This window comes from Peromyscus eremicus, chromosome 3, assembly GCF_949786415.1.
Source record: "Peromyscus eremicus chromosome 3, PerEre_H2_v1, whole genome shotgun sequence".
In the NCBI taxonomy this organism is placed as follows: Eukaryota; Metazoa; Chordata; class Mammalia; order Rodentia; family Cricetidae; genus Peromyscus; species Peromyscus eremicus.
In genome coordinates, this window is record NC_081418.1 from 100175243 (window position 1) to 100191986 (window position 16744).

Below are 16744 nucleotides of genomic sequence, written 5' to 3' on the forward strand. Positions count from 1 at the left end.
AATAAGTAAAATGTAATTAAAAAAAAAAAAACAAAAAAAAAAACAACTCAAAGATGTTCCACCAAAGGAATTTTTTCACCAAGAAAACACACCAACCAAGTGTTTCGTTAGGTTAAGAGTAGGGTCAAGGTAATGCAACCTAAAGACAGAGCTAAAGCATTCCTTGTCTATGGCTTTCCACAAAGAAACAAATACATATTCAGAAGACCTGGACGTACACACAGCCCAAGGCAGCAGTGCTGGGCTGGGTGTAGTTCAATAGCTGACCACTGACTTCACATGTGAGGCCTTGGGCTCCTTCCCCAGGACTGCAGCTTAAGAGAACTCACAGGGGAGAATCTGTAATGGATCCAAGTCCCTGAGACTCCTTTCAGACAAGCCTGGTCAGCACGGGTCAAAGGACTAAGACATCTCTGACAGCACTGGGCAGGAGACATTAGCCCTACACTCTACTCCACTGGTATACAGTTGCAGGACAAGAAAATACTAGTTCAAGGGTTCCTTAAGCAATTCAAATAGGCCAAATGAGACAGAAAAATCCCTGACTCTTAAGGGAAAAAAGGGACTTTAAACTAGAGGAGCATACCACCTGCTTTTTGTATGTTCTTATGGTCTTCTTTTTCAGAAGCAGAGTCTATGCTGCCTAGGCTGGCTTCAGCCTTCCAGGCTTAAGTGACCTTCCCATCTCAGCCTTCCAAGTAGCTTGGATGACAGGCATGTGCCACTGTGCCAACTTACTATTTTATACACAAATCCTCAGTGAAGCAAGGCTGTCATTGAGTCACATAAGAAACTGAGTCTGAAAACTGTAATAGAAAACAACTGGGAGGCAGAAGCAGGCTAATTTCTTATGAGTCTGAGGCCAGTCTGGTTTACACAATGAATTCCAGGACAGCCAGAACTATAAGACAAGATGAGACCCTGTTTAAACTCAACACCCCACAACTAGACAATCTTAATAGCCATTGAAGAATTCATTACTTGGTGAGTGGATGATATAGAAACAAAATACTAGATTCTGGTCCTGACTCTTTCACATATAACTGGTCAGGCACAGGCAAGGTACTGGCAATAAGAGATCATGAGACCAGCACTTCCTAGTCTAGCCAGATGGTACAGAAAAGGATTCAGAAAAATGACTATCATTTACTGGGTTCAGACCTCCACTCCCCCCGACACACACACACACACACACACACACACACACACACACACACACACACACACAAAACCCCAAACTGAAACATGTTAAAAGAGACAGCGATATAGCTGTGGTAGAGTGCATGCCTAACATGCTCCAGGCCCTGGGTTATATTCCCAGGAAAACACACACCTATACAGGGACATGCACACATACCCATGCCAAAAACCAAGCAACAAAAATACACACCAAAGAAATTCAAATTTTTACTATATCCCAACAGTAAGGCTAGAGGACAGGCCCAGAGCAGAATGTGGAACTGTCAGTCATGGGAATCAGTGAAGATGAGGCTTCAAGCCCATCTTTGAGCTCGAATTCATGAAAACTACTTACCCAGAATCTCCCAGGATGATGACCTTCAGCAACACTTTCTTCCTAGAGGTCATCCTTTAAGCTGTAGGAAGAAGAAGAAAAGCACAGGTGAGCCGAGGAAACACCAAAGCAGACACTGTCTCCTGTACTGCCACTCTACTCAGCCAGAAGAGCCCCAGCCTTCACTCAGATTGCCCCTGGATCCTGATGAGAACACATCCTTAGCAGAACTGTGAACCCTTGAGCTAGCCTAGACAGCTGGGCAGGAGCTGCAAGGATGAAGATGTTACCCCCCTCCCCCTCAAATGCTGAATCCATTCCTCACATCATCAGTTGGGATTAATGCCCCAAACAGAGTCAAGAGTTCACAGTGAAGATTTACCTCACTGCTTAAGCAAGGGAACCCCACTTTTGTACTTATTTATTTTTCATTCTTAGTTTTTCAAGACAAAGTTTCTCTGGCTGTCCTGGAACTCAATCCATAGACCAGGCTGGCCTCAAACTCAGAGATCTATCTGCCTCTGCCTCCCTTGTGTTGGGATTAAAAGCCTGCACCATGACACCTGGATAAGAACCACTTTATTCAAGCAGCACTGATACTAGCTAGTTTCATGTCAACTTGACACAAGCTAGAGTCATCAGAGAGGAGGGAACCTCAATTGAGAAAATGCTTCCATAAGATCAGGCTGTAGGCAGGTCTGTAGGCTATTTTCTTAATTAGTGATTGATGTGGGAGAGCCCAGCCCATTGTGTGTGGTGCCAACCCTGGGCTGGTGGCCCTGGCTTCTATAGGAAAGCAGGCTGAGCAAGCCATGAGGAGCAATTCAGTAAATAGCAATCTTCTATGGCTTCTGCATCAGCTCCTGCCTCCAAGTTCCCATCTGGTTTGAGTTCCTGCTTTGGCTTCCTTCAATGAACTATGAATTGAGATATATAAGCAAAAAAAATAAACCCTTTCTTCTCCAAGGTGCTTTTGGTGCATTTCATCACAGGAATTGTAACCTAACTAAGACACACCACCATAGTGGAACAGAATATTTGTTTGATTAAGTAAAGAAGTACTGTATTTGTTTGTATCGCAGAATAATTGTTTAACTATGTAAAGATGTGTTGTATTTGTTTATGCTGCATTTGTTTAACTATGTAAAGATGTGTTGCTGTTTTATCTTATCTGCCTAAGGAACCTGATTAGTCTAATAAAAAGCTGAACTGCATATAGCTAGGCAGGGGAGGGATAGGCATGACTGGTGGGCAGAGACGAGGGCAGCCAGCCAGACACAGAGGAAGCAGGAAAGCAGGATGGACAGTACGTAGATGAGGTAAACGAGTCTCAGGGCAGCACAAGGATTAACAGAAATGGGTTAAGTTTAAAAAAAAAAAAAGCTAGATAGAAACAAGCCTAAGCTAAGGTCGAGCATTCATAATTAACAGTAAGTGTCTGTCATGATCTGGGGGCATGATCTAAGAAAGCCCGCTATACACATCACTCCTTCCCCCAACTACTGTTTGCTGCTTTTAAGCACTTATACACATCTGTATATATATGCTATCGATATTATCCCCTTTCTAACAGTCTCCACAAGGGCAGTTTTACTCTCTATGTGCCTACTGCCAAGTAAAGAATGAACAAACACAGGGTTAGTAGATGAACAATACCTGGCAACGCAATTCTAGGGACAAAAAACCAGGTGGCCTTTGCTTCCCCTGACCATACAATATACAAAATGCTTAACCTCACCAGCACTTGTCAAACCTTCATCAATTAACAAAAAAAGGGCTCCGGAGTTAGTGACTTACCAGAAAATGAGTAGGTTTCAAAACTACTACTTGCTAGTTGAACACTGTATGTAAACTGGTAAATATTGGTTGCTATAATTTTAATGTATGTCCCAAACACAGGTGACTAACAGAACATAGTCCAGCAGGCAAAGAAAGAAGCAGGAGGCCACAGTGTCAGGGCCAGTTGCTGACAATTGCTTTTCCCATGGCTGACAGTACACCCAAGAGCACACAGTAACAGGAGATACTGTACTGACTGGCCCACAGGGAAGAGGAATCATATGCCTCTCAAAGTGACATTTTCCATTGTTTCTGGCTACAGGGACAGTGTAGAAAATGGGAGTGGTATCTCATGAACTAATGGAAAGCTATTTGCTGTGACAAAAAAGAGAACCTCTTGAAATGATTTACTCTGGTATCACAGTTTCAAAGGCATTAGGGCAGTTGCCAAGACTCTGGTGCCAAGCCTCTGTATGTTTATTTGGGTCTGAGCAGCTGTGGGACCAGGAGGGACACAGGAAAACTTCCAGCTACAGGCGTGTGCCACATGTCCTGGTCATAGCTTGATTTCTTAATAGCCTCTATTAGTATCTTAATAGTATCAGAAAGGAAGAACTACACTCAGGCTCTGCTCATGCATAATGACCCATCTGTTTCCTTCCCACTGTGTCTCTACTCACAGGCAGTGCCACAGAGCACCTAACATGCCTACTCTGCAGCAGTAAAGGGAGATACCCTAGTCACTTTCTTATCTGCAAACTGTGGAAACTACAGAGGAATGCTGCCCCAAAGCCACCAAATTACCACAACAGCAAATAGTGTCTCCAGCATACAATTTTCTTATATTGATTCTTCTATGTTGTTGATATATGAAAAATGTGGAAGGAGAAATGTAAGGAATGTCTCTGGAACTAAGGATGCTCTTTTGTGGTAAGAGGACCTGTCTAGCCCATGCAAAGGCCCTAGGGCTTTATCCTCAGCACCAAAAGGAGAGGGAGAGAGGGAATGAAGGGGAGAAGGAGAGAGGAGAGAGAAAAATATTTCTGAATTCTTTCTGTCTGTGGGATAATTTTCCTTGAGAGGCAGCAAGAGCTGGAGTAGGATTCAGAGATGGAGAGATCTTCCATTCAGACTCACACAGTTTCCACATGTCGCCAACAGGCTGATCAGTGGGCATCAACAGTGGGAGTTCTTTCAAGAGTTCGTTCAGCATTTGGTTTAGGCCCAAAAGACATGAAAGTCCCTCATGGCAGAGCACACTTATACATTAAAGGAAAAAGCTCCCTTCTAGCTGCTCAGGCTCCCCATGAAGGACACATACAGCGCACGTTGCTGTGCCCCAGCATAACTTACTAACCAGCGTATATTTTGCTTTTTACCAAAGAAGCTCAAGAGGCACAGATAATACCAGCCTTTATTGGCTCCCGGAAAAGCATCAAGCATATACTATCTAAAAAGATGTTTTAAGTGAAAACTTGTTATGGTTTTGATAGGGGAAAGAGAAAATATAAATATGAATTTGGATTTTTAAATCTGAGGAGCTAATGACAGAAGACTTCAACAGCAACATCAGTTAATTCCAAGCACTGCTAAGGAGTTGTGCAGTAGCAGAAGCAACTGGGCCCAGGATTCCTTGATAGATCACCATTAAGAAGCCAAGTAGAGCAGGGCATGGTGGCACATGCCTTTAACCCTAGCACTTGGGAGGCAAAGGTGGGCAAATCTTTGTGAGTTCCAGGCCAGCCTAGTCTACATAATAAGTTCTAGGACAGCCAGAGCTCCACAGTGAGACCCTGTCTCAATATTTAAAGAAAAAAACCGCCGGGCGGTGATGGCGCACGCCTTTAATCCCAGCACTCGGGAGGCATAGCCAGGTGGATCTCTGTGAGTTCGAGGCCAGCCTGGACTATCAAGTGAGTTCCAGGAAAGGTGCAAAGCTACACAGAGAAACCCTGTCTCGAAAAACAAAAAAACAAAAAAAAAAAAACTATCTGTGTGGGACTGGGAAGATGGTTCAGTAGATAAAATGTTTCCTGATGTTTGGATTTCCAAAAAAAAAAAAAAAAAAAAAAAAAAAAAAAAAAAAAAAAAAAAAAAAAAGAAGAAGAAGAAGAAGAAGAAGAAAAAACCAACCAAACAAAAAAACAAGTGATTAAAGGGTAACCTCAACAGCATATCCTCTTCTGGCATGCAGACATACTTGCAGACAGAACACTCATATACAAAATACATGCATAAATAATTTTTTAAATAAAATAAAGAATTTATGTCTACCACCTGGTTTGGGAAGTATGATGGTTAGGATAACTTGGGGACAGATGTCAGCTGGTCCTTGGGGGGCAGGAATATCAATGGCCACTTTGAATAATAACCCAAGGGTTAAGAAAATCCAGGTAAGGTGGGGCAAGGAAGGGGGATGGTGGCAGTGGTGCATTACACAGGAGGAGTAAAGAGACCAAGAAGCCATTCAATCTGGAGAAGACATGCTCACTGCTGCTGCAAGTCTTCACCATCAGTAATGGTCGCCGCTGCCACCAAATGTCAAGTTCTCCCTCGGAAACATGCTTGCCTAAGAGAGAGCTGCAGATCTTCATTTGTGGATACAACCAGGAAAGAACTGCAATCAAAAGAAGTCTACCCAGAGGCTGGAAGAAGGACCCATACTTCAATTCTGCAATTGTTCTTATGGATCTTAAAAGACTTGGCTATGGACTTAAGGAAACCAGCAACATCATGTGTGGAGAAAGGTCCTGACTAGCCCATGACCCAAAGTCACAGAAGCCCTGACTAGGTGATCAACCACCTCTTCGGGGCAGATGAGACCACATTATCTTCTGTTTACTTTCTTGAATTTCTTTTTCAAGCAGTTCTGTAAAATAAACTCGCACACAAGAAAACTGTATATAGAAAAGGAAAGGGAACAGAATGGCAGAGTAGGCTGGCAAGCCAGCTCAGTGGGTAAAAGCTCTTGCTGTCAAATGTGACAACCTGAGCTCAATGCCTGAGACCCACACGGTGGAGAGAAGCAATCCTGCCCCCAAGCTGTCCTATGACTTCCACAAGTACCTCAAGTCACACGAATGCCTCCCAGCCCCAAACATACACTCCAGACAATAAACATAAATGAAAATCAACTTCTAAGACAGAGAGCTCAGAAATACAGTATCATTACCTTAAACAACAGGAAGAAGCTAAGGGACTGAAATTGAACACAACTGAAAATGGTAGCCAAAACTTCTCACTGATTAAAACAAAACAAAAACAATTGGAAATGCTAGAAATTCCCAGGTCAGACAGTACAAATGCTGGTGTTCTCCAGCACAATGGAGAGAGAAGGTAGGAAGTAAGTAGCGGCTCAGCTACACTTTCTGGAGTGCCCAGAAAAACTGAGAGAGTGAATAATAGCTGGTTCTGAGAGGGCAAGAATAAAAAAACCACCAGCCAGGTAAGAAAGAAGGAGGGGGATGAGTGGGTGGCTTTGGCCAGGTCACTGCTGTAAAATAATGAAGTCATTTTGTGGGGAGAGCTTGGAAGGCAGAATTCAGCAACTGGTCACACTGAGTTTGTGTACCTCTCTCTGACTGTATAGCAGTGGCAATTTAGCTACTGAACTCCAAATCCAGGCTCCAGCCTCCCAGGACATCAGGGCCTGTCTGTAGTTTTCCTTCAGGTCAAATCATGTCTTCACTGACAATTCTGAGATGTCTACAAAGCCCAAGCTAGCCTCCAACCTCCATCCCTCCAGTGACCAAATTACTCTTCCTGCACTCCCTGGGCAACTGAGGCTCCACAGAGGATCTGAGGCATTCTGTTAACTTGAGAGGGGAGCTAGAATAGCACAAAACTCAAGTGTGCCTGAAAGACAGTCACATTGCCACTCCTGATGGGAACAGTTACCAAATCACAGTCCTCTTAATGAAGCTGTTGCCTCCACCTGCATGATTTTGTGTGTTTTTCACTTGTTTATGAGAAGCTGAAATGTATCAAGACTTGAAATACACAGCATAATGGTCATGCCCAATTGGTATGTTCCAGGAATTTTATGCCAATTCTCTTGGTAAGTAGTTGCTGATGATCTGTAGTTTAATGTAGAACTATCATCTCTGAAGAAATTCAAAAGGAAAATGCTACTAGAAAGCTTCAAAAGAAACCTGAATGGGTCTAGCAGGAAATGACAGACGAAACATCAATAATAACAATAATAACAGTGAAGACATTCAAATGTCTTGCTCTTTTGTTTTGCTCACATGAATGTGTACTAAATGTGTGCAAATGCCTACAGAGGTCAGAAGAGGCTGTTGGATCCCCCGGAACTGAAGTTACAGACACTTGTGAGCCATCATTCGGGTGCTGGAAATCAAACTTGGGTCCTCTGCAAGAGCATCAAGTACTCTTAACCTCTGAGCCAACTGTCCAGCCCCATGTCTTACATTTTCAGTTCTGTTCTCTTTCCTGTGGACTTTTTATGTGTATGAGTGTTTTGTCTGCATGTGTACATGTGCACCATGTAGAAGCTCTAATACATGATTTCTGAATCACACTACTGACATAACTCTTCAGCCCCAGGACTATCAATCAGCACTATAATGATCTTACAGTCACTACACAAATATCAAACACAAAAAGTGGCACTAGACTACAGGCAGAAATCACACCAAACACAGACATAAAATACTGGGGGTGGGGGGTGGGAATGAGACACCAAACAAAACAATGTAGGAAAACGTTCTAATAAACTCTGTTAATCTGTATACTAACTGTATGTTCACATGTAGACTAAAAATCAAGCTATGCTGAAGGCAGTTATGACAGCGTCAAGAACTGGGAACAGATTCCTGTAGAAGAACCAGGTGAGCCTGGTTTCTACTTTAGAGTAGAAAAAGAGAGCAATAAGTCTTTCAGGCAGAGAGAACAGCAAGTTGATAGATCTCATCAGAGAAAGAAACAAAAATCAGGCAGCCCATTAACTACATCCTATGGGGCCTTGCAGGCCATGAGAAAATCCTGAAACCACAGTCTAAAGACGCTCACCCCATGAAGACCCAATGCTGGGGAAGGCTGAAGCTATCGACATAAGAGGTGATAACACTAAAATAAGGGGAGGCTAGGAGGAACAGCATCCAGTAACAAGAGAGTTGGACAGTAACCCTGACAGCAAGAGCACAAGAAGTGTAGGGCTCCGCTAGCAGGACTGTTTGGTGGCTAAAAACGGGATGATCATGAGTTTGAAGCTAGCCTGGGTACATGGTGAGGTCAAGGGTGCCTAAGCTGTATTATGAAAGCCTGTCTCCAAAAAGGGATAATGTGACTATTTGGGACTTAAGTTTCACCCAAAGGAATGCTTGTTTGTGTTGGGATTTTACCACCTTACGCTAAGCTGGAAACACCAGCATTCCTCAAACACACAGTTCAATATAAAAGAAAACTGATGGAAAGAGCTGCTTTCTAGAGGCTTGCTAGCTGGGAAGTCAAATGATACCATCAAGACATGAGGCAGTACAAACAGAACATGGCAAAGGCGGGAACATGCCAGCAGAGACATAAACTCAACACTGAATGTGCAATTCTTGAGAAGAAGCATTCCTTCCTTGGCACTGTCAGAAATGAGTTCGAGCTCAGTGGGTAAATGCTATGCAGCTGTGGTGACCTGCGTACAAATCCTCACTCAGAGCCACATGAAGCGAAATGTAGTAGCTAGTATATATCTGTGACCCCACTGTCCCATGGTGAGATAGATGGGAGGCAGAGACAGGAGAATCTCTGAATGTTCTTAGGCTACCCTGATCTGTGCAAACAGAGACTATGATCAATACCCCAGATTGTCCTCTGACCTCTCTCTATACATGCATCATAATTTTAAAGGGGGGCAGGCGCTTCAAGACATTTTACTGGTTAATCCATCTCAAGCATCGGGAAAGTTCCCAGAAAGAACAGAAAATGTGAAGGAAAAAGAAAAATATAAAGAAAAAAGGAGCAGGGGTCTGGAATGAAAACAAGACTAAGGGTCAGATCCTGAAAGCTGATTGTCAGGAGGGTAAAGAGACAGCTGAGAGGTGGAGAAGAGCTCGGGGATGTAGGTTCAACAAAGCTGGCAACAAACCATGGCATAGGAACATGACCATGTTGAGAGACATAGTTAAACCTCACAACTCCCTTCTCAACTAAGCCTCACTCCAAACGCCCAATATCTACTGTCAAGTAAGCTCACACACCTCCCCAGTCCCACTCACTATGCATTCTGAAGCAGACTTGCTCTCCTGAGAGAAGTGATGCTCTGGACACCAAGCCACTCCACCTTTTATCATGTTGGACTCATGACCACCTTGAGTGGCAGGCCAGGAAAAAGGGGAGGGCACACACTATCCTAAAGTGATTCTTTCTTTCACGCGAACTTTTCAAGTCTAGCAGTAGTGGGGGAAGAAAGCTAGGTAAACACTGTGGATAGTGTACAGTCCTGCCCAGAACCTTCTTCCTTTAGACACACATTTTTAGGTGGCTGCCCTGAGTGTTTCCAGCTCTAATAGGGACTGTGATGCTGTTTATTCTTATTCAAACGAAGATCTTAAGCCTATTAGTCATCATGAGGAAAAGGCTGGGTGATAAGTCTGGACAAGAAAAAAAAGTGTCTGAAGCAGCATGATAATATTAATAAGTGCTCCCTGTGCTCTCCTTTAAAAAGTAGAACCAATTTTATTTTTGGAGATGCTAGTGCTCAAAATATGCTAAGCAATTGCTCCACCAGTGACTAAATGCCTCAGCTGGAAATACTACTTCTTTTTACTCAGTGGCCCATGATCCTTAAAGGGCTGACTGAAGAAGAAGGAGGAGGAGGAGGAGGAGGAGGAGGAGGAGGAGAAAGCAAAATCTAGGAAGATTACATGAGATCTAAACACTGTCTGGCAACTCCCCTGCCCGCCCCATCAAACTGTAATAAATTCTGTCCATGGTTCTCTATCTCATTGCCATGATGGATAGCAGAGGCAAGCTGGCGTGCATTTACTAGACAAAAGAACTAAGTGTCAGAAGGCTTTTGCTGTTAATTTCCACAAGCCAGTTTGGGTGCCCTTAAACACTACTATCCCTTTGTGTTGGCCTAAGGAGCTTGTGTGGTGCTATCCAGAAGTGACCTGTGGCACGCTGCTTGTAAGGTAATGGTAAGGGAGCAGGAAGGCAGAAAGAAGCTTCCCAAGTCATGTGGAATCAGCCCATGCCACCAGGGAGAACGGCTCTGACCCACACAGTACAGATCCTCTCAGCTATTGTATTAAGTAGCAATTTGTTGCTTAGAACTTAGGGCCTACAGAGAACAGGAAGATTAAATGGTCACAGCTAGAGACTATGAAGTTAGTATGTGACCTTAGACTGCACAGTCCTCACTCTTCAATGATTCTTTCTACAAGAATCATCTTCTAGCACTCAAACATTCAATTTTCATGGGTGCCAAAATGCCCAATACCAGGCTAGGTTCTATATTACAGTTCTACTTTTTGTTTATATTTTTTATTTTTGATTGGGGATATTTGTGTATCCCAAGCTGACTTTAAACTCCTTATGGAACTGAGGCTGGAGGCCTTGAATTCCTGTTTTGCCTCCATCTGCCAAATACTGAGAGGCACCCTCCACCATGCCTAACTTTACAGTCTGCTTTGACTGCCCTGTTCAGCGAAGGTTCTTAAAGAACTTGAGATCATATCCCATACTACAGACAAAAAGCAGAGACTCCCAAACTCTCAGGAGATGGCTACATGTTTAGATTGATTACTGGGGAAAGAACCTGTGAGAATTTGAACTGTTGTGGAATTTTTTGTGTACACTGTAAAGATGTGTCTCTGTGTAAGGTGCTTTCTGATTGGTTTAATAAAGAGTGGAATGGCCAACAGCTAGGCAGGGAGGATAGGCGGGATTTCCGGGGAGAGAGAGGATGAATCTAGACAGAAGATGCCAACAGGACACGGAACAAGTCAGACATATGGGACAGAGGAAAGGTAACTAAGTCACGTGATAGAACGTAGATTACTAGAAGCAGGTTAATAAAGTTATGGGAGCTAGTTAGAAAAAAGCCTGCTAAAGCCAAGCTTTCAAAATTAATAAGTCTCCATTTGTCAGGCTGGTAGTCCTGACAAAAAAATACCACTATAATTAGCAGATAAAGTATTTACTGCGTAAGCCTGACAAATGGAAAGAATCTATTCCACATAGCTGCCCTCTGACTTCTACATGCCTGCCATGGCAAGTACATGCATGGACACACCCCTGCCCTGTGGGCAGATACATACAAATAACAACATTTATGGATGGATGGAAGGAAGGGAGGGAAGTAGAGACCAGGGCTAGACAGTACCAAGACAAAGCCATTTCAATTTCAGCAGCACAGTAGCAGTGGGAAAAGCCCAGGTTTAAATCCCACCCATTCAACACATTCCACTGCATGAACTCAAACATGTCTCTGCTTTCATGTGAAAAACAAAAATCCTAAGTAACATAATACAAAGAAAATCAATAGTATGTCACCTGACATAAATGTATCTCATGAACGGCATTATCACATGAGAGCTTTAGTAATTTGGACAAAAAGCATTTACCTAATCAACAAGTGTTATCCATCCTCTAATCCCACTACTGTGGTCTCCCACACCAGCTTTATGGGTTTTGCTCTTATCCACGTGTGCATTCACTGCATGTGTCTGCTGACTGCATCTTCATTCTAACATGTATTACACATTCATCTGTGTACTTCCCCATTGTTTCAATATGCTTTTAACAAACACTTCAGTGGAAACTCAGGTTCAGCACAGGGTTATTGTTCTTGAAAAAGAAAGCAGTACTGAAATCACGGGCCCTTGACTCCGAGTGATTCACTCCCACAGACCAATGTAAATTCTTGCTGTATCCTTAAAGATAAGTTTACTACTATTCACATGATCCTACTCATCCCAGGATAAAATATCCTATTCTCTGACTTTCTTACTTTAGGCCCAACTATTCAGACTTGCAGATGACCAATCCCATATTCTGGAGAAGTGGTCCCTGACCATGATCTAGCAGTAGTAACACCTAGTTCAGTTCAAACAAACCTGCACATCCAGTGCCGATGTGCATCAAAAGGGGACCATCTGAGTTTCCTACCAGACGGTAAGCACAGCATTGAGCTCTGTGGCTTTTGCAAATGTCAAACTAGAAACTATAATGGCCAAATTCAGAGGTTACTGCACAGCTCCTTACTGGATCAGGAAATGTAAGTAATTCTATAAGTGAACAGGACAGTTATAAAACAAAAACCAAAGTACCTTAAACTTAGCCATAAAGGATCCTTAGAGGAGAAATTGTTCAGGGTAAAAGCACTTGTTGTGCAAGCCTGGTAGCCCAAGTTCAGATCCCAGCACCCACATAAAAATCTAGGAATGGCCAATTCACATGCCTATAACCTCAGTGCTGTGGGGAACATCAGCCTAGCTCCAGGAATGGGAGACCCTGTGTCATGGAAGTAAGGTAGACAGTGATAGAGCAGGACACCTAACATCCTCCTCTGGCCTCTGTGTGTACACTTCCACATTCATATGTTCCCCCCAACACACACACACACACACACACACACACACAGCCCCCCCCCATTTTATCTAAATTCTTCACCAGTTAAAATCCACAACACCGCACCACCTACTGAGCAGTTTCTAATGAACTGAAACCAACTATTATTCTTCTACTGCTTCTTTTGTGAGGCAGCATGGTGCTATGATCACCCTTCACCACAAGACATCCTTCAAGAGACAGTCTCTCCAGAACCAAGTGGAACACTCTTGGTTCTTCCATCTCTTCATGAAAGGGAGTCTAGACTCCTAACGTCCAAGGTGCCCACTCTGATCTGATAAGAGTAGTGTATCTCTTCAGAATCATATACACAACTACCTGCTTCTATATGCAAGTACTATCCACTATCAGAACAGATTGCTAGGCATAGTGGCACATGCCTTTAATCCCAGCACGGAGGAAGCAGAGGCAGGCGGATCTCTGTGAGTCTGAGGACAGTCTGGTCCATACAGTTTCAAGCCAGCCAGGGCTACATAATGACACCTTTCCTCAAAAAGTAAACAAACAAGCCGGACGGTGGTGGCACACGCCTTTAATCCCAGCACTCGGGAGGCAGAGCCAGGCGGATCTCTGTGAGTTCGAGGCCAGCCTGGGCTACCAAGTGAGTTCCAGGAAAGGCGCAAAGCTACACAGAGAAACCCTGTCTCGAAAAAAACAAAAAACAAAAAAAAAAAAAGTAAACAAACAAAAAACAGGTTAATCATATAGAATGTTACCTAAAGACAAAGGATGAATGAGAACTTTACAGCTCCTCCAAAACCTTCCTCAGCTTTCAAGTTCTGAACTACAGAAGTCACAAATATGGCTAGCCTTAATAGTCACAACAACAAAAAAATGACACTTGGTTAGCCTTCATTATGCTATCACCTTCCTTCCATTAATCTTGACCATGCATTCCCCCAAAGGATGTTAATCAATGATCAACTTAGATCTAATAGGCACAGTACACACATTAGTACATCTATGGAATTAACATCATCACTGGGTGCTGGGGAATGTTGCTTAGGTGGTAGAGTGCTGGACCTGGGGAGACACTGCGGGAAAATGCCACACTAGCCCAATTTTAAGTGCTTAATAATCACCTGGAATTAAATGCAGATATGGACACTTTCACCATAACAGAAAGTTCTACTGCACAGAGTGGATCTAAGTATTTGAGGGTCTTTTAGGATTAATATATAGTGTGCCACTTCAAATCTCAACCAATAATACTTCCTGTTTCATTACCCAGTATCTACCCATTTCTCCTGCTCCAGAAGGACAGCATAATAAATCTTGGCTTTTCAATGGCAAACACTGGGTAAAATCTGATATGTGAATTCAAGAGAATAGTGTACACTTCAAAATATTTGTGACCATTGTCTCAGCAGACCATAGGTGCTCAAACCCTATCTGAAAGTCTCTGGAATCCACCGAGACTAAGCTTCAGTTAACGATCCTAACAATTATGTGTAACACCAGAGCAAAGGGAAATGCAACCACAGCACCAGAGGGACAACCACCTGGGCAACGACATGTGCCAGACTAAAGCTTCAATGCATCTTTACAACCTGTACAAGCAGTTTCACCCTGCTTGGGTGTGAAGGTCTACAAAGTTTAGACAAGTAAGAAAAAGGCCTCTTAAGGGATTTTATGCCATTTGGTAGGACAAGTACATGGATCACAAATAGTTTATCAAGTACAAAATTCAGGATGTAAAACTATTACAGCAAGAAGAAACAACCTACAAAATGAGAAAATATAGCTATACAAAACCATATGCCTCAATAAGGAATTAAGAGCCAAAACATATTAGCAACAACTCACAGGATTAGAACAACCCATACAAAAATAGGCAAAGATAGGCTGGAAAGATGGCTTATCAGTTAAGAGCACTGCTCTTCCAGAGGACCTAGGTTCAATTCCCAGCACTCACATCAGGTAGTTCACAACCACCTATAATTACTATCCAGGGGAATCTGACAACTTTTGCCTCTGTGAGCACCTGCACGTGCATGCATGTGCACACACATACACACACACTTAGAAATAATAAAAATATATTTTTGTAAAAGTGAGCAAAGAATCTAACAAACCTTTTTCAAAAGAAGACACACACCACACCAGCACAAAGGGACACCTGCACACCCATGTTCGTTCGCTATGGCACCACAGCTAGGACATGAAATCAGCCATGTATCCACCAACAGATAAATAGATTAAAAATGGAATACAAAGCAGGCATGGTAGAGTACACCTGTAATCCCAACTCCTGGGAAGTAGACACTTAAGGTCTTAAGCTTAAGGTTATCCTCAGCCATGCAGTGAGTTTGACTTAAGACTGTCTCAAAATTTAAAACAAACAGGAAAAGACCCCACAAAACAAACACCGAAAGAGGAGCCTGTGAGATGGCTCAGTGTGCAAAAGCACTTACAGAGCAAGCCTGATGACCTAGTACAACTTTTAAAACGCATAAAAGGTATGAAGAGCTGACTCCAAAAGATGTCCTTTGACCTCCAACAGTGTGTGTGGGATGCACACATGCATACATCGATTTTTTTTTAACCCAGAAAAAAGGAGGAGAAATAATACATATATACCACAGTATTATTTAGCCATAAAGAAGATGACAGGTGTCATCTGCTGCAAATTGAGTGGAACTGCAGGACAGTACATTAAGTGAAGTTCAGTTAGACATAGACAAATATACCATGTATATGAGAGGCTAAAAAAATTTTTTTTTCCAAGTAGAATAATGATCACTTGGGGCTGGGAAAGATGTAGAGAGAGTGGAAAAGGGAGGCTGAATCTGATCAGTACATGCTTATCACTATATTGCTGTGAGATGTTCCTTCCGTATGCTGTGAATATGTGTTGCTGCCATTGGTTAATAAATAAGTTGCTTTGGCCATGGCAAGGCAGCTTAGAGGTAGGCAGGAATCCAACCAGAGAGACAAAGAGAAGAAGGTTGAATCAGAGGAGGCACTGAAAGCAGCCTGGGAAGGCAAGATGTAATGAAACTCAGGTCAAGCCACAAGACATGTGGTGATACATAGATTAATAGGAATGGGTTAATTTAAGATGAAAGAGCTAACAAGCAAGAAGCCTGATCCACAGGCCATACAGTTTGTAATTAATATAAGTCTCTGAGTGACTCTTTTATAAACGGTTGCAAAAGCTCAGGTGGGAGAGATTCGTCCAGACCTTTGATCAAGCGAGCAGGACTGAGAAACTTCCCCCTACACTATATGCTTATCATAACAAAAATATCCCACTAACCTGGATGGTGGTGGCACAAGCCTTTAGATTAAGCACTTGGGAGGCAGAGGCAGGTGGATCTCTGAGTTCGAGGCCAGCCTGGTCTACAAAGAGTGTTCCAGGACAGCCAGGACTACACACACACACACACACACACACACACACACACACACACACACACACACAAAACCCTGTCCTGAATAACCAAAAATAAAAGTCACACTGAATTCCATTCATACAACAAAAAGTATTAAAGAACATTCTTTTAAAAAAAAAAAAAAGATATACAAAATAGCTAGCAGGTAGTGGCATTTGTATGTCTTATGTTTCCAGCAATACCCAAGATATGGAAATACAACTAAGTCTACCTCAGCAGGTTGAAAGGATACAGATTTGGTTTATATTTGCAATGGAATACTATTCAGTCTTTAAAAAAAAACTGTACTCTGAAGAAACACAGCTGAATCAAAGAACATTGTGTTACATGAAATAAATCAGATACAGTAAGATACTTTCAGCTTGATCTCAAACCCAAAGAAGCCTGGATGCCATGTGTCAGTAACCAGAGGCTAGGCATGGTCAAAGGGAATGGTTATACATTATGGCAACTACTTAGTAACAATATA

General features: G+C 42.7%; 1 protein-coding gene across 1 annotated transcript in view; it reads right to left on the reverse strand.

The window, feature by feature from the left end:
- Positions 1 to 16744, reverse strand: part of Rab7a (RAB7A, member RAS oncogene family) — a 59582-nt gene that overhangs the window by 19490 nt on the left and 23348 nt on the right. Inside the window, exon 2 of the mRNA XM_059258156.1 lies at positions 1535 to 1595. Within this exon, the coding sequence (XP_059114139.1) occupies positions 1535 to 1587 (53 nt within the window). The 5' untranslated portion in view covers positions 1588 to 1595. The remainder of the gene's footprint in view (positions 1 to 1534; positions 1596 to 16744) is intronic.